The following is a 24,301-nucleotide window of genomic DNA, read 5'->3' as shown; positions in this document are numbered from 1 at the left end:
TTTGTGAACTCACAATAACACGTTCACGTTCTTTGCAGCATATTTCAATTCAACTGTATGCATCCATGGCTGCACTCTAACAGTGACCTACTTACACTTAACTAGGCTAACCTCAGTATTTACTTGGTACTTGCCCTTATTATTTCCGTTTTACTGCTATATTATTGTACTCCTACTAGTGTATTTGTGAGATAAACTGCATGTATTTGAAACCCAGTTTACTTAAATATCCAACTTTACATTAAAAATACATCTGTTATATTTTCTGGAACTGCCCCAAAATGCAGACATTACTTCTTCCACCACTTCTTCCAACTTTACATTAAAAATGTATTTGTTATATTTTCTGGAACTGCCCTAAAATGCAGACATTACTTCTTCCACCACCGCATTAAAACTTACATACTGTTCATATTCTGACTCACAATTAGTCTCTACACCAATTCACATTCATAAATTCCCCATCAGTTTGGGGAAAAAAGACATGGAATGGAAGAATGGAATCATCAATGTTGTATACTGTGTGTCACATTAGTAAAGGTCTAGCTAAAACGAATGTGTATATGTTGCCACTTCAAGACTGTAAAATGAAATAGATAACATAACAGGCATGACTTCACTTTTCAGTTGGTTGATATAAACATGGGTACAGACAAAGGGTGAAGGTCACAACAATAAAAATATGATATAAAGTAATAATTAAACAGAGAAGTTTGGCAATAACGTCAGATTTCTCAAATAAAAACATATATGCACATTTCTTATTTCTACAATTTCATAGTATAGTATTACATCCCTGTCTTACACATGACAGTAGTTTGGGTTTCATCTATTTATCGTGTTTATCATTTCAATCGCCATAATGACGTCTTGTCTCGCGCTTCTCGGTAGCCGTAGAAGCAGTCTTGCGCATGCGCTCTTCGCATTTCTTTCCTAGCAGCAATGGCGTCCTCCTCTACGGTGTGCAGGTTACATATGAGGGGAAGGGGCAGGCTGACGACGTGCCTACAGAGGGTCGACACATTATTTCTTAGAAGTATTGGAACAAACGTTGTCGCTGCTCAAAGTGAGGCACCGCGGAAAGACGAAGCCGGTCAGTAAATACACAAAGCTGTGCGACACCGCTGCTCCACACTTCATTCATCAATCTTTATGTTTAAGGAAATTTGGATTTGGTTGAAAATTAGTAAGTTAGTTGATAGAAAATGAAAGTTTCAAGACATCAGCAGAGCCTTAGGGAAAATTCGGCTCTCTCTGTATCAGCTAATGAGTATTAGTTTAACCACTAATGAGTACTGGGTTATCCACTTATCAGTATTAGTTCTGTGAAATTTCCTAAATGTGTCCCAAGATGCTGCTTTGTGGCTGATATGTATGATGACCAAGCAATTCTATGTCTTGCTGTGAGTTATATAACGTGTGTGTGACCTGTGGCATGCATATATTTAGGTGATAACATTGCCACATAAGATGTTGAGATTCTCTGTGAAGTTCTGACAACACCACTCTTTGCCTGTAACAGATGCTGCACACTTCTGTCTGATAACAACAGTATCATAACCACAGGACTCTATGTAGCTTTTTGCAGGCTCTATGCAACATCATACATATCAAATCTGCATCATATTCTATATAAAATTAGACTTTGAATTGACAGAACTTTTTACATACATTTCTTTTAGCTGCATTGTTAAAAAACAAAACAACAAAACAAACAGTCAAATTACGATTATTATAAATAATGGACCAGTAAAAATTACTTTAAACTTGCAGTGGGGAACTTTTACATAATCATGAATGTCCATTATATCCAAACCCTTGCCAAACAAATTCACAAAATGCTGATTAGGCTTATCACCACCAGGTAAATGTCTCTGTATTTCTCAGTATAGAAGTTTTCAAATCTACTATCAGGTGCAACATTCCTGTGCTAACCGTTGGGCAGTTAATGGTGCTGCTCTGCTAGACTTTCCACATGTTGGACCAAATGGATCCGATTCTGATAGTGAATGGAGTCATTTTTGTGGGGTTGTATGACACTAAAAACAATTTATCAACCATTTTAAAGCCGTAACAGTAGATATTAGCCAGTGGGGGCATCAGGCATCAGACAAATCCCTGTGATCTGGGGGACCATCAAGACATATCAGTTTACTGGCCCTCTTTGCACATGAGAGCAGTCAATCACAGGCGAAGGCTTCACTTTACTCTCACTGCCAGAAGGAGAAGGAAAGAGATAAAAGTCCTGCATCCCAGCTTTAAAAAAACACATCTTGAATAAATGATACATTTATGAGCACAAATAAAGATAAAACAGTGCATAAAATATCTGTCTAACTGTAGTCTTTGATCTGGCAATCTCACTGTCAGGCATGACTGACTTGACTGACTCAGCCATCATTGTCAGTACATCAATATGTGATGATGGCTTTGAAATTAGTTTGCTTTTAAGGCAAAGAACTCTCAGAATAAAAAATACTTTTTGATCTCTACATAAGACTTTGTTACCAAAAGTTTCAATTTATATTTGAGGAGAAAGAGCTTTGGCCTTTCCGAACCACGCAGGGATAAATGATAGGCAATGAATAAATATACTTCCTCCAGGCAAAACTGAAAGTGAATATTGCATTTGTTGATTGTTATGCATTTTTATTTTCTGCTTTCAGAGGAAAAGGATGGGCGGAAGTCTTTTTACGCTGTCCAGGCGGAGAGACAAGAACAGGCGGAAAGATCTGTTCTCTTCAGCTGCCCCTCCAGAACCAGTGAGAAAAAGATCCTCAAGTATCTATCAAGGCATGGAGAGATCAAGAAGCACTTCTCTTATGAAAGCTATGTAAGTGAAAGACTCCTCAGCATCAGCATTGTTCACCATTCAGTTGGATGTTAAAGTCGTGTGTATTTTGGTGTTTATTCTCCAGGGCATGTATGCGGTAGCGGAGTTTGAAAACCGGGAAAGTGTTGATTCGATGCTGGAAGGCGCTGCGATCCCCACCACCAGCCATGAATCCATGGTGCCTTTTAAATCCAGGCTGCTGTCGGTGAGAAACCTCGGCCCGGCGGACTCATCAAACCAGCAGTCGAGCAAACATAATCAACCGCAAACCACCATTCCCATCAACGAGCTCATGAAGACGCTGTCCAGAGAGGGGAGCGTAAGTGGTGAGCCGTTTCAAAAGATGGATCCACGTGAATCCATGAATGCATGGCTAATGTAAAAAATCTCCTTCCCTCCCAGATAGCCCAACAGATCACCTCCCTGACAGAAGCCTACCAGCTAACAGACGAGAACATTCGACTGCGATTCCTTGTCTGCTCTCTCCTAAGGGACATTGCCGCTGCTTATTTCCCAGAATGCACCATCAAGCCATTCGGATCATCGGTGAACGGCTTTGGGAAGCTGGGCTGTGATCTGGATATGTTTCTGGATCTGGATAGCATCAGCGGAAGGAATATAAAGACGGTAATAGTCCTGTTACAGTAATTATCGTACAATAACGTAATTATCAACATCATCATGTCTACATATGGACTTGTCATATGATACCCCCCCCCCCCCCCCCCCCCGCATTATGAGGCTATTATATTATCATTATATTAGTAGTATAAGATGATCTTCAAATGACAATAATATTGTTTATCGTGATTATTTATGAGATAATATATCGTCCAACAAAAGTAGTTATCCTGACAGACCTAGACAATTATGATGGATGTTAGGGGGGTTTTAGGTGATGTCTTTAACTAGAATTGGTTAAATGTTAAAAAAAATGCATTTATATAGCTGAACACATTTTTAAGTCAAAAAACATGTACTATACATTTAAATCTTTAAAGTGGCAAAGGAGCAATACATCTGCTAGCAAAGTAATATACACATTTTTGTATCATACTGCTCTCCAACTGCAGTGGCCAAGTCTCTCCAGAAAGTGAAACTGCTGATTCAGTGATTTGAAGTTTCTGAGGGATTGTTTACTCAAAGCAAAACTGAACACACCCCGAATGACAGCAGCTTTCCAAATACACTTGAAAGGGGTTTTTACAAGAGAAAGTCTAGATTTAGAGAAAATTTTGTTTCAGGTTCTTTTCAGACGGTTGCAGAATGAAATGGAATAAAACATGCAGCAATTAAAATGAGAACAAATGTGAAATATACTAATAAGGCATGATCCATACTGGATTTTTGGTCCCGATGCAGATATTAGCGAGTAAAACAATATATGATAATGAAATATTGTACGATGATATTATATGTACAGAATATATAGATAAACACACCTTTTGGTAATGATCCCTCAAATGTAATGAAGGTATTGTATAAAATTACATCAGTGCACTTAAACTTCACTGGGAATTTAATCATTAGAATTAGCTATGAATTTAAAAAAACATGAGGAACAAACAAAAAAACAACTTGAATTAAGAACAAATTACTCAATACTGCCTATTTAACCTCAAACAAAAATCGACTTTATCAAAATAATACTGGCTGACTGATGTATCAGTCAGGATTTATAAACATCTAAAACAGAAGAAGTGTTGCTGATTCTACAAGACTTACATCACATGTGGCAAAGACTAGAAATTTTTTAAAAAATACACTGAGCTGAGTCACTGTTTTATAATGGCTACTTCCCCTTTTTATTTGACATTTAAGTCAAGTAAAATAACTTGCCTACTGTTTCCTGAAGCACTGAAATACATCTGTAGCTACCGTATGTCTTCAAAGTATCAAAAATTGGTCATATAATGTGTATTTTATTATTAATATGCTGTAAGAACTAAAATCAGATAATTTGCAGAGCTGCTATATGCTACAGATCCTGATAGTAAAACTACAACCCTGTATTATCACATGATAGAACATTTCTTCATGTAGGAAAATAAACATAGTAGCCTGAGTAAAATGCAGGAAGTTGCCTGGTGACAGTGATTACTTTGTACCTGAATCATTAAAGTTATTATTATTTATTATTGTGTCAGTCATGTGAGTAGCTATACTGTATTGAACTATACAGCCTACCTAATGTTCTAATTGGAGCTGTTTATGCAGTACAAATCGCTGCTGATGTGTCACACAACATCATTAAATAACATTAACACTTAAACTACTGGAATTCCATAACTACTAGAGCTACCACAGAGCTGTCATGTATTAGGGCAGAGAACGGCATTTATCTTCACACTCGAAACCTCCGAGCGAGGCTTCACGTGTCTGTCGTCATATTCTATGACGTCAACCCACCACCACCTCCACCACACACACACACACAATCCTGTGAATATAATGAAACACCGTATTCACTGCAACATAGCTTGGAGTAGACCTATACTAGTGTTGATACTAGAGCCGAAATATATATATATATATATATATATATATATATATGTGTGTGTGTATATATATATATATATGTATATATGTATGTGTGTGTGTATAGATAGAGATATATATATGTGTATATGTGTGTATATATATATGTATATATGTATGTGTGTGATATATAGATATATAGATATATAGATTTTTTTTTTCATTGTGATTAGAATATATAAATATAGGCCTACTGGTGGAGCTATTGGACAGCAGGTGCAGGTGCAGCACCCCCCAAAAATTTTTTTGCTAGGCAGACTGGGAAATGTATTAATTATGAAATGTGACACCTATACCAAATATGGCCCTATAATGCATATCGTTCAAAAACTACTAGACCCCCTTTGTGTTTTATAATTTTGATAAAATAGCAATGTTAAAATAAAATATACACATATTTAGGAAAACTCAGGATACTACCAGTAAATGGGTTTATTTCAACAAAGTTATGACATTGCAAAATTCAAAAACAGTCAGAATGACCGCCTTTGTAGTTCCAGTGTTAAACTACAGCTGAAACATTTAGTCAAATAATTGATTAGTTGCCAACTGTTCATTTAATTGGCAACTATTTGATAATTGTTTGATATATACTTCATTGTCATTGCATGCAGGAAAATAAATATACATGTATAAAGAAATAAATGTATTTGTATATTATAGATAAATAAATATATGGATGTATAAATAGTAAGGTGCAGCAGGAGTATGCATGTTCCACAATACTGCACTAAGTCCCAGGGTGTGTGTGTGTGTGTGTGTGTGTGTTTTTTGCGAGGAGTTCAGGGGTTCAGGGGGGGTTCAACAGTTTGTCAACAGCTCTGGGAAAAAAAGCTGTTTGGCAGTCTGTTTGTTCTTGCACTCAGGACCCTGAGCCTGCCTGAGGGAAGAGTGGTGAACACGGAGTGACCGGGGTGTTAGGGGTCGTTCATGATGTTTGGAGTCATTCTTTGAGAAAAAAATGTCCTAATTCTCAAATTTCAGCTTCTCAAATGTGAATATTTTCTGGTTTCTGTGGTCTTCTGTGATAACAAATGGAATATCTTTGACTTGTGGACAGATGAAGACATTAGTGGACGTCGCACGAGGCGTTTTTCACCATTTTCTGAACTAGTAGATGAATCAGTAATAAAACAATCATTAGTTGCAGCCCTACATTAAACCCTCATTTTATCCTCTTTCAACTACAAAGCTGACATCATTGTCTCTTTCTCTGCAGCCAAAATCAGGTCTGCTGCTGGAGTACCAGATGAAGCGGACCAACTCAGAGCGGGCAGTCACCCAGAGCATCCTGTCCGTCATCGGGACATGCGTGGACCAGTTCGGTCCCGGATGCGTCGGGGTGCAGAAGATTCTCAATGCCCGATGTCCCCTGGTCCGTTTCGCCCACCAGCCCTCTGGTTTTCAGTGTGACCTCACAGCCAACAACAGGTAGTCACACAAGCCCAGAGACCGAAACCTGTTTACCATGCATACACAGCAGGAACACTTATTTGTCATGGCTGTTGTGGTTTTTAAAAAGAAAGGGTCAGTTTCAGACAGTACAAGGGGTCATAACTCGAAATGTCAAATTCAGCTCGTCATAGCCCTCTTGCTTTACAGAAACTGCTAGTTCTGCATGGTCCTAGATATCGTCTTGGCCTCACTGCCGTTGCAAAAACCCCAAACAGAAACTAGACTTTGGCAGGAAGTGTTGCGACGGTTCAGTTGCACACTTGCCACTGTGAAACTAAGTAAAGGGGCTCAAGAGGGGGGCTTGTTTGTGTTTCACTTCTTCCCTTTCAACCTTCAAAGAAACTGATGGCAACACACGCATGCACTTCCACACCTGCTAACGTACAGAAAACCACTCACCAGTTTCTAAGGAAATGGACTTGAACCGCTAGCAGTGGGTGGATGTGAGGGGGACTTTTCTCCAATCGTGATCTGCGATCTATGAAGCGCGGCGTTTTCCTGCCCATGATGTCTGTGTGACAGCAAATGGCAGCAGAGCGTGACCCTGTCAGTCACCGTACGGGCTGAACGCTGCACTCTAGTGGTGGTTTAGCTGTAATTTTAGTGTTTCATTTTCTAAAGGCAAGCAGTACACATTTTATACTCGCAGGTGTTTTTTCTTAATCAGGTCTGTAGGATGGTGTGAAATACAAACTGAATATATTTTAGAGGCCTACACTGGAAAGGTCTTGTTAGGGAATTTTTCCAAATTTTAGATGCCTACACACGGGTACAAGGATGGTTCTTGAGGTCACAGTAAAGTCAACACTAAAATCTTGGCAGAGAGACAAGACGTGGTGACAGTGGCACAGCATTGATGTGACAAACAAGGTCAGAGGATATGACTGTCTGACTCCCTAAACCCACAGATGGGTATCTGTGTTTCCTTGTTTGTAGAATAATAAACCAATAGGCACATTCCATATGCTGTAGATGCATTGAGTATGACCATTTATGGGCATAGAGTATCCGTGATGATATCTGTGAAAGTTTAAAGTCTATCCACGTGGGAGAGGTTTCTTAGAATAGTGGTGGCATCATGCATCAGAGGGATGTATTCTCCTCAGCCACGCTTCAATAATCATTATCAGTGTAATGGGCTCCTGTGCAATTCTCCACTGATGAGTTGACCATTGACAAACAAATTCTCCATTACAGGTATAAAAATTAAGGCTGCAACTAACGATTGACTTTCATTATCACTGAAGCTGTTGATTATTTTATTGATTAATCTATTAGTTGTTTGGTTAATAGAATGTCAGAATATGGTGAAAAACATCCATCACTGTTTCCCAGAGGACAAGGTCTTGCTTTGTCCACAACCCAAACATATTCAGTTTACTCTCACAGAAGACTAAACCAGATGATATTCACATTTCATAAGATGCCATCGGGGAATTTGGAAAAAAATTCTCAAGAAATGACTCAAAAAATATGAATCTGTTATCAAAATAGTGACGAATGTAATATTTGGCAACTAAGTTATTCATTGACTATTTATTGCGGCTCTAATAGAAACATTTTACACATTTTAAGCAGTGGTGTAGTGTTCTTGTCTGGGTGGTATTGATCAACAGCAGTGGAGGAATTAGAAATTATAAGTACATTTACTCAATTGGTGTACTTGTATACTAATTTGAGGTTATTTTCTAATGCAACTCTGCTACAGTTCAGAGGAAAATATTATACTTTTAACCTCACTACCTTTTATTAGACAGCTTTAGTCACTAAGATACACATGCACTAGGTATGATGAGCTTTTAATATTATGCACTGTTATGAGTACTCAGCAGCCACTTATCTAAAGTCATTTAAAACAGTTTCACCTCGACCTAGTGCGACAGTAAAAGGCTGCTTGCACATTAACGCATCAGTAATAATAAGCCATTAATATGATATGTAATACTCACGGGGGCCACTTTTCTGCATTATTCATCCTTCACTCACCCTGCCATCCTGTCTGTTCTCCACAGGGTGGCGATGAAGAGCTCCGAGCTGCTCTACATATACGGTCAACTGGACCCGAGGGTGCGTTGCCTGGTGTTCACCGTGCGCTGCTGGGCCCGAGCTCACGGCATCACCAGCAGCATCCCCGGGGCCTGGATCTCCAACTTCTCCCTCACCGTCATGGTGCTGTTCTTCCTGCAGAGGAGGAGCACCCCTATACTCCCCACCCTGGACCACCTCCGAGACCTTGCAGGTACCAATCCACACCAGGTTTAGACATTGCAAACATGAAAATTAGAATTGATCGATTTAAATCCCTACTTTGGCACATCAATGACTAGAAATATAATTGTAGCCAACAGCAGCATTTCAGTGTCAGATGTGACCCAGCAACCTAAAGCAGCAAGCATGTCCTTCATCTATAACCCCAGACTGTGTGCAGTTGTTTTGTTTAATGACTTACATGCATATGTTACCTTCTGTTAGCATGCATACATGTGTAATGAATGTGGAGCCTAGTGTCTTGTGATAATGTAAGCGCCAACACATGAATGTGCTTGCGAGGCCACTGCACCTACTCCATCTCTCTCTTTCTCCCTCTCTCTGTCACCTTGGCTGCCTGATAATTGCCTTCCAAAAGCAATCTACCCCCCTCCTCTTCTTTCCCTTCCCCTTCCCCTTCCTCCTCCTCCTCCTTCTCAGCCCCGTTTAGCACAGACTCTATCACACAGAGTGCTTACAGGACAATAAAAGGCCCATCACTCTGGGAAGGTCGATGACCCCACCTTCTCTGGACACACGCACGAGCATACAGGCAGCTATTTAAACAGTGGCATAGCACACATACACACACACACACACACACCAACACACGGTGAAGGAGACTGGTAACAAGGGCATTGCTGGAGAAGTAAACCAACCCAGAAAGGACATGATCCCTGCTCTGTTTTTTCTCTTTATTTGGCCACATACACACACACACACACAGATAGGCACTGCTCTCTCCCCTTCCTCTCGTGTCTTTGTGTTTCCTCTCCACGAACGCACCGACGCCACCCAACTGTGTCTTGTTTATGACCGCCATAGACGTGTAAAGGCAGTCATTCACCTTGTATCCCTGCTCTCATCCCACAAGGTCCCGCGGACAAGTGCATGATTGAGGGCAACGACTGCACGTTTGTCAGCGACTTCAGCAAGATCCAGCTCCAGAGCAACACAGAAACACTAGGTGAGCACAAGAAGCGTGGAATCAGAGCTGTAGGGCAGCAGTTCACTTTGATCAGTATCGATGTTTCTATTAGCGGCCCTCCATGCTAACGTGACTTTTCTTTCTTTGTTTCAGAGCAACTGCTGTGTGAATTCTTTGAGTTCTACGCCACTTTTACATTTGCCAAGTCGTCGATAAATATCAGAAAGGTATGTATGATTATTCTTATCAACAACGTAACCAAAGACTTTACCCAAATGGTGACAGTTTACACACTTTGAAGTATTTAGCATGTAGCAAGTTGTAATGAATTCACACATTTGCCCATTTTAGACATTCACCTTGGTGATGACAGTACACGTTGGGCTTGGTCTAAATAAGGCTAGAGTAGCTTTTAAGTTAAACAGCTGAGTAATAACATTTCCATTAACACAAAGCACAAGTTTGAATTGAATATCAGAGTAAATTCTTAAGTTAAACCATACATAGAGACTAAACTAAACTAACTAAAAACTAAATGCATGTTGTAAAAGTACTGAAATGAAATTATAACTTATTTATCACCTCATACACACAAAGAGAAAATGTCAAGTTTTCTCAAAATCTACAAAATGATATAAAATTCTCTTTTGCAATCATTGCAATAATCAATGCCGAACCTCCTTTTCTATATTTTTTTATTTTCAAAACCCCTTTACAAGATCTCAGTGTCTTTGCTGTCCCTGTCATCCTTTGCTGGTGATTTGTTGGACCATAAAAAACAGGCAGCAGAATTCTCTAAGCAGAGTCGAGGTTTCTGGCACAACTTCACCTACTTTCAAGGTGCATCGAGAACAGGAAAAAAGTCGAAGAAGGTCAAAGCTCCATCAACACTTGTATTAGACAAAACAACTTTATTGTCGGACCAACTCGCTTCAGCTTCCGGCCTTCATCCGGCTCATACAACAAGTGTTGCTGGAGCTTTAACCTTTTTTAGCTGATTTCTCTAATAAATGAAGAAATGAATTATGGCATTCACTGTGAGAAGAGGGTCGAGTGTCCCCATCTTAAAATCATCAGTGATGCAGCCTGTGAAAAGGCAACACTCTTCTGTCTTGTTTTTATATTATAACGTTTGAACTCAATACAAAACACAACACAAAAGTAATGCTGCCAGTCCTTCTCATGCGTCAGGTGTCAAATGTCATTTGAGTGTCTCTTTCCATAAATTGTCTGTCATGTGTGAATAAAGCTGCAAGGAACATTGACATAAAAGACAGCGGTTTGAATAACAAAAAGCATCACTTTAACACTCTTTTAACAGACTGATGAAGGTAGTGTTGCATGTCTTGAAAGGGCTGCAATCTGTAGTATTTTCCTGGTGGATATTGCAACCAGGCATCCTCACAAATCAAGATATAAATGTATTAGCTCATTGCAAATATAGCAGGGTCATTCTATATGTTTGCAAACTAAAAAGCAATGTTGTCATTACAGAAATGCTAAAAATATGGTTACAATAATCCAGTAAAGTACTGCAGTTGTTGTTTATCCACTTGAGAGCACTGACAAGTTTAGTTTTCAACCATAAAAAGTCAGTCAGTAAATATATTGCAAATACATGTACATGAAAAAAACAAAAACACTGCATATCACCAATGTATCATTATCTTATATTTTGTAGCTGTCAAGTACTGACAATGGTATTGGTCACAACAAATACAGTTGCAGTTGGTCCATCCAGGCCTCAGACGATGCTGCTGCTGCTGCTTAGATGTCTTATAACTGTTGCAGCAGTGAAAAAAACTAAACATAAAGGAAAAGACATTCGGAACATTGTGGAGAGCCAGTTCAACCTCCTTTCAGCTTTCCTCCCAGTCCCAGAGCTGAGCTCCAACAGCGCGAGCAACAGAGAGTCTGTTGGTAATAAAGGCAGTTTGGTTGGATGGCGTCTTCCCACACACACAGATGACAGCTGTCCTTGTCATGTGTGATTGATGTTGGCCCCATGGGATCAGGCGCCCTTGAGCTGAGATCCCAATTAGAAGCTCCATCAGGCTAAGTGTAAACAAAGACATATTTATTCTGTTTGCCTGTGCAATCCTTTTTATACACTGATGGTACGTCTTACTGTTTTAATGAATATAGCGGCGAGGGAAGTTCAAGCCAGAAGAGTCATAAAATCTCTTTCCAAGTCACGCTTTATCTGAAAAATGAACATCAGTGGAGCATTCAGGACTAATTTCCCCTCTCAAGCTGGACAGGATAGTAAACTTACCTCACTCTCATAATTTGTAACATTGAATAATATCCTGTTCATCACCTACTTTTTCTCCACGTAGAAATGTAGTTGATAAAGTCCATTTTCATGCTTTGGTGGCACATATTACTATATGAGATGCAGGAACTTTGCTCATCCTCTGACTTTAATGAATGGATGCTGTTGGTAAAGAGAGACCCTGCAGTCTAATATATGAGACTAATATCAAGTTTGTCACAGCAGAGGAACCCTGCAAGTAGACTGCGGCCGTGACCCGAACCTATAGGCTTTCACAAGTGGAGAAACAACCATAAATCTGCTTTACTGTGCCACAATTCTCCGGTTCGCTCCTCTCTTCTGACTGATGGCTTTATGTTGCCGTCTTCTGTCCCTTCCACCTCCCACAATTCTATCCCTTTATCCCTCCAGCCCCTTTACCATCCGGCTTTAGCCAGGATATGTGCATGCAAAGTACCATGGAAGTGTCTTGACTTCTCTCTGACCTTCATATTAATGGTTCATGTGCTTGCCAGGACTGCTAGATGAAAGTGAAGACCGTATATGCATCCGTTCCTAACTCATTCAGGGTGAATCACAGGTTTTTTTTATATCAGCGTGTCATTTTTCATTCCACATTTCTGAATTATTTTCCTTTTTACACCTCCAAGTTAAAATGTCTTCCAGAGCCATGTCCGTGTCTCTGCCTCTCCCATCTGCTCGCCTGCAGAGAGGTGTTCCAGTCAGCTCTAAGTGGCCCAGATACAGCAGCAAAGCGCTAAAAGCATGACAAACAAGATAGATGGACCATAACGTACAGTACATGCAGAACTGCACTTATGGCTGCCACTGCTGCTGCTCAGGAACATATTTTAATCTGCCAGCATTGTTCCATTCCCTCTCTCCAGGGCAAAGAGCAGAACAAGCCAGAGGTGGCCCCACTGCACATCCAGAACCCATTCGAAACCTCCCTGAACGTCAGCAAGAACGTCAACACCACACAACTAGACCGCTTCGTGGCTTTGTGTCAGGAGAGCTCTTGGCTGCTCCAGCAGACTGAGACCCTCACTCCCACAGGTGGTCCCACACCTTGGGGACTGACTACCCTTCTTCTGCCGTCCCAAATTGCAGGGATCAAAAGTCGGAAGAAACGAGGACGGGAGGCGGCCAGCGAGAGGATCAAAGGCTTGCTAGCATCCCTGAAGAATAAAAATCAACAAAAGAGCTAAGGACTCTTGGAGATCTTAGAAACATCCTCCATTTTATTGTTGTTAATTTATCTCATGCACTGGTGGACACCCTTGGGTGATGTCTGAATTATCCTCGGAAGTGAGGAGAGAGCAGCAGTTTCTGCAGAGGATACATCTGCCGGACTGTAGTTCCAATCACAGACACTGGAGGGTGCTGCTGAGGCCTGTACGTGCATATGTTTGGGACCTGGAATAAGAGAATGATTGATGTATACATGACTGTACACCTGTCTGATCTGTTATAATTAAAGACCATGCTGTGGAAACTAATACAGGACCTTCCAGGTGATCATTAAGGAGCATCAACTGTAGATGCACTACTATGGATTCAGCATTTGTGTGCATGGATTTTATAACTTGCACTGATTACCAACATGTGCTCACCCCTCAACCTAAATCTTGATTTTTCTATGACATTAATGTTTCATATGAGTGGAACAATCAAGCCTTTACCATAAACTGACAATGCATGGGTTATTGTGGGACCCCCAAACTGACAAAAACATAAATGAATACTGTACTTTAGTAAAAAGGAGTTTCTAAGTATATATACACTTTATTATAAGTTGATCAAAAAATAACATATGTTTTTGTTTTTAGTTTTTTTTCTTTTACCTTCATTAAATTGATAATATATATGAAAATGTGAGTGCAGGTAATCATACTAGACCAATGAGAGGACTCTATCTCAAAACACTGGTAAAACACACTGAGCTCCAGCCTTTTCAGCTATCTTTCTTCATAAAAGTACACAAGTGTAAACAGTAAATAGTGTTCATCAATACTGCATACTGCTGTAGCCTCACTGCACTACCTCCATCAGCATTAAACCTGGCAAGCAAACACTAACAGAGACTATATGCCAATGAATTAGCTGTTCATAGACACTACACTTGGATTTCCATAACATCCTCCATCACCTGCAGACTATTTATTTGAGTCATTTAAGTTTGTGATAACTAGCTGGCTTTGGTTCAGTCAGCCAACAACCAAGCTCCACGTGCTGCATAAACAGTTATCTTCTATGTAGCGCTTGATTGACATTTTTTGTAAATGTTTGCATCTAATGTCTCTCAATGTTTAATAAACTAAAAGCTACTGTTACTGCTGCTCGACTTCATACAGTGATGCTAAAATAGTATGCAGTACCCAGTATAATTAACACAGCCTGTATTATCAGGCATCTCATACAATCGAGTGATTAAAGATGTGGTCAGCACAACTGCATAGCAAAGTTAAAGAGAAGAAAAATAAATGAAGATGGTGATATATCAAGTTATTCTAAATTCATGTCTTTTCCTCTTCTCCTGGTGTACCTCTGCTTGCCTCTCCTCTGTTCCTCCTCTCACAGTGCGCTCATACAGCAGTTTAAACTGATGTAAACTGCTGAGCTGGCAGTACATTCCTTTTGCTTCCACAGCGATGGTGGTATAGTGGTGAGCATAGCTGCCTTCCAAGCAGTTGACCCGGGTTCGATTCCCGGCCATCGCAGTGTGATTTTTGTGTATTGTTAGATTTGCATTTGTGTCTTCATCAGTGAGGTTAGACATATGTTTTTCTCAGCCCATTCTAACCTTTTAAAAATACAACTAACTAGTGTAGATTATCTTTAACACATGTAGTGTGAAAAATTATTCTTCAGAGTTGTCTAGAACATCATCATTTATTGCAGAACTGTTATATTAAATTGAGCTTGTTTGTACAAGTAGATACTACATAAAAAAAATAAACAGTTTAATTTTTTTTTAAACCATCCATTTGGAGGATAAACAAAAAGCATAGACCTTTATATGTCTGTTTACAGAAGCCATTAGAACTATTAAAAGATTAGTGAATCAAGATATTTAGTTACTGCCTTTGTCTTTATAATAGGTTATCACTTAAAAAAACAATTGATAGTAAAATGAATACTGACAGCATTTCTTTAAATTTTACATCTGGATTAAAGTTTTAACAGCAAATGATCTATGATCTAACACAGTGACATAATGGTGCTAGCGTGTGTTTCTCAGATTTATATAGAACTAGACATCCCATCAACGTGGTTACCCAGCTCATTGGAGCCACAGTCAGACAGTTTTGTGGTGAAGTCTGTCGAACGGATTGACCTCCCTGAAAACCCACTGGTTGATCTGTCATGTTAAATATGTGAAAAGAAACACACCACTTTAACATCTTAATTCAGCTTCCAGAGGATTCTTTCATTCCCAGTGTCTACTAATCACATAGCTCAAAATGTGGGCCAAGCCAGAGTAAGAAGTCGACACGCTGAAAAGGTCATTTACATCCCGATTTTGATTGAAGTTACATAACCTAAGTGTATGTGTGTGTGTGTGTGTGAGTTATAGAGGAAAGAGAATAGACCAAAGGGTGTGTGTTAAGAGTGCATCTGTAGGTTCACATCCTATGAGTGTGTTAGTATGCGTGTGTTTCAGGCCCATGGGACAGTGTTTGAGGAGCAGGGAGTGTGCAGCCCACAGCTGTTTTTCTGCTCATTGCTGTGGGAGGTCAGGAGGGTGAAGGGATAGACTTTTAACTACCACCTACCACCCATCCACCCTTTGCCACAAGAGCACGGCACAGATGGGAGGAAAGGTTTTGAGGCAGGAGACCGCCTCACACCCCCTCTTGCCTTTGAACTTCACTCACTGTCCCTGCCTCCTCTCTTCTACCTTACATCTCTCTTTCAAATTCATCCCGGCCCTCTTTCTATCTCAGCCATCTCTTCCCTCTCCTCTCAGAGTGGCAGAGTTCTTTGAGGTTTTGCAGAGTTTGTTTATTTCCATGAGTGAGTTTCTGACTGATGGATCCGCTCTGGTGGAGCAACAGAGCGGTTATGAAATGTGGTGGTTAGAGAAGCACTGGGTGGGGAAATCAACACCTCAGGGGAATTTGATGAAATGGGACTGCTGGGTGTTGTGGGGTTCATTTGAAAGGGCTAGATGTCAGCGCTGTGAATCTTCTGATTTGCTCTTAGTGGTTTGGAATGTGCAGTACTTTTAAATATATAGACCTCCCTGTGATGGCACCCTACCCCATTTATTGAAGCATTTATGGGGTAATTACAGGGATAGATAGAAACTGTGGCTACTTGCCAAAAGGTTGTTAAAGGTCAAGGTTAATCACGTTTTTTGCTGTCCCATCCCAGCCACTACAAAGTGTTTTATGTGACCGTCGCACAGTGATAGAGCACTTCAGTTTGCAATGGGACCAAAGATGTGTTTGGCTAACCTGCCTAACAGTGACCTTCCTCCGGGGTGTTTGCAGGCGGCACACCGTGGGCTCTGATTTATTAGGAAAACTGGCGAAAAGTCCAAGATGGATTGGCCCTCTCTTGGGAAGTCCAGAGGTTCAGTGGGGCGATGGCCAGAGTTTATGTTGCTGCCTTTTTCTTGGCTCCTAATGTGCCTTCAGAGCCTGAAAGAATGTAAAAAGGTGGCCTGAGGGTTCGAAAAACATGGGAGGGATTTGAGGAAACACGGCGAGGGAGAAAGTAGGAAAAACAAAAAGGAATGAAAAAGATCTTAGCATGTGTTTGAGGTTGAATACCCCTTAAAAGTTTAAAACTCTTGAGCAGCCAGTTGCTGTTTACATGTGAGGGAAAGGATTTTGCTTCAGGAGAACATGGTGTTATGCTGTTTGATGTGGAGGCCTTATCAGTTGGCGTGCTTTCAGAAGTTATTTTATCAAGCCATCTGATCTCCACAATGCCACTCCTTCCACTTACCTTCACGGACTCCACAAAGACCTGTGAGCCATGTGGAGAAAGTAATCTCCAAAGCCACTTCCCTTTGCAGTTCCACGAATTGTCCCAGCAACATTGTGAGAGGTCTTTACGCTGGTTTCCGTGGTTGAGGGACAAGCGTCCTGAAGGCCCCTTGGGAATCCAGTCTCCCTCTTACTCACAGGTTTCCCACTCATCAACACCACCATTGGTTTTGCGTCTCTCAGCTTCTCTAATAGAATGTGTTGAGAGGGAGAAGGGAACGCTGGAATGTATTTGCTCTACATTGAGGCCCCTAATGTTATCACTGTGTGTATCTGGCTGTAGAGTTCCTACTGTGTATCTGTAGTGGTGTGTTTTTCCTGAAAAATGTGGTCATTGAAAGCTACAGTCGAGTGACCTGAGTCTGTATCTCTGACACCTCACGTCCCTCCATGAGGTAAACTACTGGCGTCCAGCTATGTGTTGACGCTGTATGGGAAGTCCTGGGACTTACAGTACCCACCAACAGTACCATTGTTTCAGTATAGGATGCATGGATGCTTAATTGGAGCCTGGCACAGAGTTTCTGACAACAAAAGCCTCCGAATGTCAGCAACCGTGGTGGTTTGCACATTCTTTTTCTCACTGGATAGTAGAGTGGGGTTACATCCATTCAAGGTTAGCCAGATCAGGCCCCTGTTGAGACAGTGACTGCATGCTGGGATGGAAGATGAGCTGTCACATGAGTGCACCACACACAAGCACACATGGCCATTGTTCCACAGTGATTGGGGCATGGGTGGGTATCCATGGAAACACACCCGGTTTATCCGCAGAGCTCCAACAGGCTCCCCTGGGTGCCTTTACTCAGTGATGAGAGAATGCATGTGTTATGCCACATATATGCATGTGACACTCCCCAGAGCCCATGGTGCTGCAATTATACCATCACATGTACATTATTGGTTTATTATAACTGTTAGTGTGCTTGGAAGAGGCTGGAATTGACTTGATATTAAGTATTTTACGTTATAGGACTTCACATATTCCCAGTTTATCTAATATACAAAATTGGATGTTAATTTGTTTTATGGTAAAACCACCAATACAAATATACATAAGGCTAAGTTTACTCTTCGTAAAGAGTGTTACCCAGTCTGTAACAACAGCTGTGTGTTGGGATTATCCCAAAAAAAGATCACCCTGATGTGGCCGAAAATATTTATAACCTCTGACATTTTTCTTTTTTTTTAAACTAAACTTTCCATGTATTCAATCTTTCGAGGCAATAATTGCAGTTAAGCACTAACTCTGAATAAGGTTTCTACACCTCTCCACTGGTAGTTTAGCCCACTCTATGATGGGTGTCTTCTCCCAACTGCAATTTTCAGCTCTTTCCACATATGCTCAATGGGATGCAGATCAGGACTCATAGCACGCCACTTCAGAACGGCCCAACATTTTCTTCTCATTCACTCTGAGTGCTTTTTGATATATTTTTGTGGTCATTACTGTAATACCCATGACCTGCGACTAAGACACAGCTTTTTGAAATCTGGCTGTATGTTTTGCCTCAAAATGCCGTGATAGTCTTCTGATTTCATTGTACCCTGCACAGATTCAAGGCACCCATTGCCTGAGGCAACAAAGCAACCCCAAAACATCAATGAGCCTCATCCACATTTCATGGTAGGCATGATGTTCTTTTCTTTGAAGACTTCAATTTTTCTTCTGTAAATATAGGGTTGGTGTGACTTACCAAAAAGCTCTAATTTTGTTTTATCTGTCCAAAGCCTATTCTCCCAGAAGGACTGAGACTTGTCAACACGCATTTTGGCAAAGTCGAGTCTGGCTTTTGTGTCTCCCTCTTAGAAATTGGGTCTTCTTGGGTCTTCTATCCAACCCATTTCAATCAGACAGTGACGGATAGTGCGACTTGAAACTATTGTATCTTGAACTTGAAGATCAGTTTGGATTTATATTGAAGTTTTCCTTTGTTCTCAACAATTCGTGCAATCCTTCTGTTCAATCTCGGGCCAATTTTCCTCTTGTGGCCACATCCAGAGATGTGAGCTACAGTTCTATGGGCCTTAAACATCTTAATAATATTGGGAACAGCGGTCACAGGAACATCAATCTCTTTGGAGATGGTCTTGTAACCTTTACATACTAATTAAAACACAATAGTCTGCTTAAAGTATCACTACAAATTCATTATTTTTTACAACTTCTAAAGGTATCAATCATTTTTTCCAGGCTATTTTAGAATATCTTTGTAGGACAAACATGAGTTTGATTATTTTACAACAATTGTCTAATTTCAACACTGTTCAAGGAGAATGGTGTATTATTTCAATAAAATACAAAGGTACCAATAATTTCGGCCATATCTGTAAGCTTTAAGTGTTGGATTTGAAAGAAGTGGTTATTTTGGAGTTAATACAAGTGTAGGATCCGGTGTTTTAGGAGCTTGACCCATATGCATGAGTAAAAGTTAGGTTATGTCAATGTCTGTTTCACCAATTTTGATGGATCTCTTGTAAGGTACCCGGTTTTAATGGAAGTGAGTTACTAATTCTCTGGAGTACACCTTTAACATTTATAGTATTTCTGGATATCCACCATTTTTCCAAGATGAGGCCAGCCTAACATCAGTCAGCTTCACATCTGGACTAAAACTCCACAGTTGTTAAAAAGTGAGATCTCAAGAATCATAATGGATGGAATCCTTCTCACATTATCTATATTCAGGGCTAGGCTACATTAAAAAAGAACCAGTATGATGTGTTGTCAAAAGTGATTATAATTGTTCCGAAAGGCCTCACTCATACAGTGGCGAGTCATGATAATTATTTAAATACAAGCATAATTGCGCTTTTATCTTCAGGAAGTCTCTCCTGGAAGGTATGCATAGTGTTGTACTTGGTTGTGGACATGAAAGTGACAGAAATAGTTGTGTAATGAAATTAAAGACAAAAGCTAGAGAGAGAGACGTTATGTCTCTAGTTTTATCTCTAAATTTGAGTTTTGGAAAGTTAGCAAAATTGTTGGCTGCAGCTCCACCTGAATTCTGGGGAGTTGTTTCTAAAGCAATTCAGCCATCAGACACACTGGTCGAGTATACTGGAACCTTTATCCTGTAAAAGGTCTTATGGGGTGGAAGTTGATTCCAGCTCACACCGGGGGAAAAAAGTAATTTCTCTTTTACGCTCACTTTGAACTCACACACACATTCTTGAAATCTCTTGAGCTGGTGTTGCAAAGCTATATTAGGACTCAGTAATAGTGATTTTATGAATGTAGCTCTTCAAAAACGTCAAAAACGTCTTAACTGATTTGAACTAATTTGGTTTATTAATGGTACATAATTCTATGGTGCATTAATTTCCAAACATTTGGAACCAACAATTTAAAACGAACTGATAAAGGATTTTCAGTGTGAGGTAAACCTTAGTCATCCTGACAAACCAGCAAAGCCCAGTGTATCCAGATCAGAGACCCTGAACTGAGCATCAGGCCTGTGTCTAGAATGTTTGGCCATCAGTGGGCGGCCCCCTAAAGGAGGGTATAGACAAGGCTATTCCGAGGATAGTAGAAGTGGAGGGGGTAGAGGAGACAGTGTTGGGGCTGTGGAGATAATAATGTTGGGCCTGTGCTGGGAGGGGGGGGGGGTGATCACTTACATCCCTCTCTCTCCCTTCATCCTCATGAGCCAGATTTCTCCTCCCTTTCCTATAAGAGCTTAATCTACAGTCTGCACTGCAGCCAGCGAGGGCCTTATCAGCTGTGTGAGAGCCTGCATGTCAGCCCCAGTCTTGGCTCCCATCACTGGACAGACCTGGCTGAGTAGATACACACTCATATGTACTTGCATATGCACAGCTGCAAGGCTAGTTCAAATTCACACTCACCTGGGAAACAACCACAGCGTATGTAGTTGTTGTAGTACATTCATTATCTTTCAAAATCTTTCAAAAGCAAATATGATATGTTTGAGAGAGTCCTGATTTTATCGTTGTAGAATGAAAACCAGTACCAGCCATAGATTCCTGAATAATCTACAGCACCGGTTCCTAACATTTGGAGCCTGAAGAGGTAAAACTCCTCAACATTTCATTTGAGAAAGTTGATATTTTATGTACAGGGTTAGGGTTATGGTAAGGGTTGATATTTTGTGACCTCTTAGATTTATCTTTAACACTTTAAGGAGTTCTGACCTCCAGGTTTATCTTCATAATTAATTTATAGTCACCAATACACTGTTGTAATTATTTGATATAAGACTTTTGTTGGATCTTGCATCCACGCAAACAATGCTACAATATAAACGTAATTTGACAATTCATCCTAGCATCTTATGTCTCCATTAAAAGTCAGTTTTAGAAAGCGTAGAGGTGCAAGTTCACAAATACTGAACAGTGTTTTACAAAAATAATGTATGTGCATATGTTAAAATGGATACCAAACCCCCTAACATCTTTTCTGGATTGACTCTTCTCTGTTTGGGTTCCTTTGGCTCTCATCCATTCAGACGTAATGGCATTCATTCCAGGAAATCATAAAGATACAATTCAGAGGCTCTGTTTTTATAATCAGAAACTCGGGCTCCTCGTTTTTTTTTTCTATTATTTTTCCAATCAAAGCCGCAGTATTTCATTCCCCCTCAGTGTAAAAGATTGTTTTCCCTCAGTGCTATTGCTCATGCAATATAGACTCCAACCTCCACGCGTTTCACGTCTATGGAAAACATTTTCCCCCTTCTACTCCTCCATGCACAATTAATTTCAGATGTCACTTGTAGGTGGTTGGTGAATTCCTGAAATACTGGAGTGCTTTTTTTCCCTTCCTCCTCACTGTATTCCAGTAAGTACAAATTGGAGATCTGTACATAAGAAAGAGCGACGGAAATGAAATGAGACAGACTGAAAACAAGCTGTGCGCTGCCGGTGCCCCTACAGAGAGGGACTTGTTCAGGCTCACCATCCAACTGCTGCTTGGAGCTGGAACTTAAGAGATGTTAGAAGAAAAGTAACATTTGGCATTATTTTGGTTGTATCCACAGCCACAAAGAAAAAGCAGAAGGGAAAAGCTGAAGTTGAGAAGTTTTGAAGTTTACAGGCTGACAGAAAACAGATGGATGAGATGCCTTCATTTCTTTAGGCTACAACAAAATATTACTGTATCTTTGAAGACTTTGAAATAGAAAAGTGAATATCCAGAATGTAACCACTCCAAATTGTGAATTTCATTAGAGTCAAAAACTGAGATGATAACTACAGTGACTCTGCTAAGCTAGGCTAGTTAGCCATCAGACTAGTTGAATGTTTTTGTACTCCATTACTGGATTTAACTAATGCCTTATTTTTATATGATAAAAAGAAGTAAATGAGCAAGTTTGCAGTTTTCAAAATGTATATGTTATACAACTAAAAAGTGAGAAAACTTAGCTTTAGCAAGGCTAGCAGTGGCTATATCCAGCTAGCTTGAACTGGATTTGGCTCTCTTGCTTTACCTGTGTAGCTGACTGTGCTGTGTTGTTCTAATTTAATATTTAACTTGAAATGTCACTCAAAATTATACATTTCAATGGCATAGAAATGTGATATGATAATATGTCAATTGAGATTCTGGTCTAATTTTGACAAGTTCGTGCATTTTAGCTTTGGCAGACAGTTTGAATCGCATCTTTTTTTGGTTCCTGGAAAATGGAGATGCTTCATGGGAAGGGTGGGAAAAGGGGACTTAACTTGGTGGGCTCAGCTCAGGTCAGGACAATATGGATGTGAAGGCGGAAGCCACAAAGGCAGCTCTGTGTTTCAGCATGAGCTCTGAGTGGCTCTGCTGGCAGGCACACATAGATCAGCATTGTGTCTGCGGATAGTCGGATGGGACCCAGCGTTCAGTCACACCCCCACGATGTCACATGAACTCATCCAGATGTGTATGCATCACAATAACAGGGAAATGGGACTGTATCTCTTTGATCACAGTATCACTACAAAATATCTGTTGTTCTACTACTACTAGTCCTACTACTCATATTTATCTCTGCAGCTAAAATTGAGAGTGCATATCTTGTATCACCTCTTGGACTCTGACATGAAAAATCTACGCTGAGAAGCTGGATAAAAATAGGCCCTGAACTAACTATGGAAGTACCATACTTAGAATCAACACAAATTCCTAAAACATCTGAAAATACCTTCCCGATCCTGCATCTGCAAGCATTACAACTCCTGATGCGATGCCATCAGCACAACAGGATTGAGGTTAGCTGTGCAGGAATGAGAGAAAGGGAACAAACATAAACTCATCCTCAGGAGTATTATCCTATTTTTGCGGCACATTTCTATTCATCTCTCCCTTCGCCTCCACCTCTGATTTCCTCAAGATCAGGGAGAATAGTGGAAAAGGCAGAGATGAAACAGAGATTTACCGCCTCTCTTCTCCTCTCCCCCTCCTCCTCCTACCATCTCCCACCCTCCTTGTTGGCTCCAATTAAACTGGCCCTGGTACCTCTTGCGTAATAAAACCCTAATAAAACCCCCTATCGGCTTCCTGTGCAGGTTCATAGTGTGGTTAATGAAGCCGCTATCAGCTCACAGAGCGGGACAAGGTCTTATTAGAGCCGATGGAATGTGGCGAGGCCCACTGGATCAGAGGCTCCCAGCTCATTAGAGAGCATCTGTTGCGGCCCACTGACATGGGAGACTGACTGACTGATTGGGTGATAGACTGGCTGACTGACTAGCTTACCAGACTGATTGACCTGTACTTAAAAATGTATCCACTTTCTCTCAATGGTTTTCAGTTTCTCTTGGTCATTTCTAGCAGGGGATGGTCCAAAATAATCACCTAATCAGGTCTACTATAAAAGTCCACAAGGCATGTTTCCATTATTAAACCCCTTTGTGTAGATTTTTATTTGACTGTAGCATTTTTAAATAGATTCTGATAACAAAGGCTTTTTTGGACAAAGTGAAAATTGCTCTCAATTCAATTTTCAGTGTCCTTTGGTCTGATCAGTGGAGCATGGCGGAGCTGTTCATAGTACCATTAGGAGACACTATTTAGTTTGTAGAAGAAAACC

At 40.4% G+C, this 24,301-nt stretch overlaps 1 protein-coding gene and 1 non-coding gene across 2 annotated transcripts; both read left to right on the top strand.

The window, feature by feature from the left end:
• The first annotated feature begins 931 nt into the window (after positions 1-931).
• Positions 932-13,963, top strand: mtpap (mitochondrial poly(A) polymerase). Its single transcript, XM_053342469.1, has 9 exons — positions 932-1,093; positions 2,667-2,833; positions 2,919-3,152; positions 3,236-3,460; positions 6,591-6,802; positions 8,839-9,065; positions 9,948-10,040; positions 10,155-10,228; positions 13,164-13,963. Exons 1-9 carry the CDS (start codon positions 943-945, stop codon positions 13,482-13,484), a joined length of 1,704 nt encoding a protein of 567 aa, XP_053198444.1. The 5' UTR covers positions 932-942; the 3' UTR covers positions 13,485-13,963.
• Positions 13,964-14,924: 961 nt separating this feature from the next.
• trnag-ucc (transfer RNA glycine (anticodon UCC)) lies at positions 14,925-14,996 on the top strand. The gene has a single exon. It is a non-coding gene; the product is annotated as a tRNA-Gly (tRNA).
• Positions 14,997-24,301: the final 9,305 nt, after the last annotated feature.

The sequence above is a fragment of the Scomber japonicus genome, chromosome 21 (assembly GCF_027409825.1).
Source record: "Scomber japonicus isolate fScoJap1 chromosome 21, fScoJap1.pri, whole genome shotgun sequence".
Lineage (NCBI taxonomy): Eukaryota > Metazoa > Chordata > Actinopteri > Scombriformes > Scombridae > Scomber > Scomber japonicus.
The sequence above is the reverse complement of the archived record's forward strand: the minus strand, read 5'-3'. Positions and strand labels throughout refer to the sequence as shown.

Excerpts from the sequence above, each read along its gene's own strand:
- mtpap (XM_053342469.1), top strand. The coding sequence starts at position 943 with ATGGCGTCCTCCTCTACGGTGTGCAGGTTACATATGAGGGGAAGGGGC. Across the intron at positions 2,834-2,918 it reads ACTTCTCTTATGAAAGCTAT|GGCATGTATGCGGTAGCGGA; the intron begins GTAAGTGAAAGA and ends TTTATTCTCCAG. Across the intron at positions 3,461-6,590 it reads GCGGAAGGAATATAAAGACG|CCAAAATCAGGTCTGCTGCT; the intron begins GTAATAGTCCTG and ends CTTTCTCTGCAG.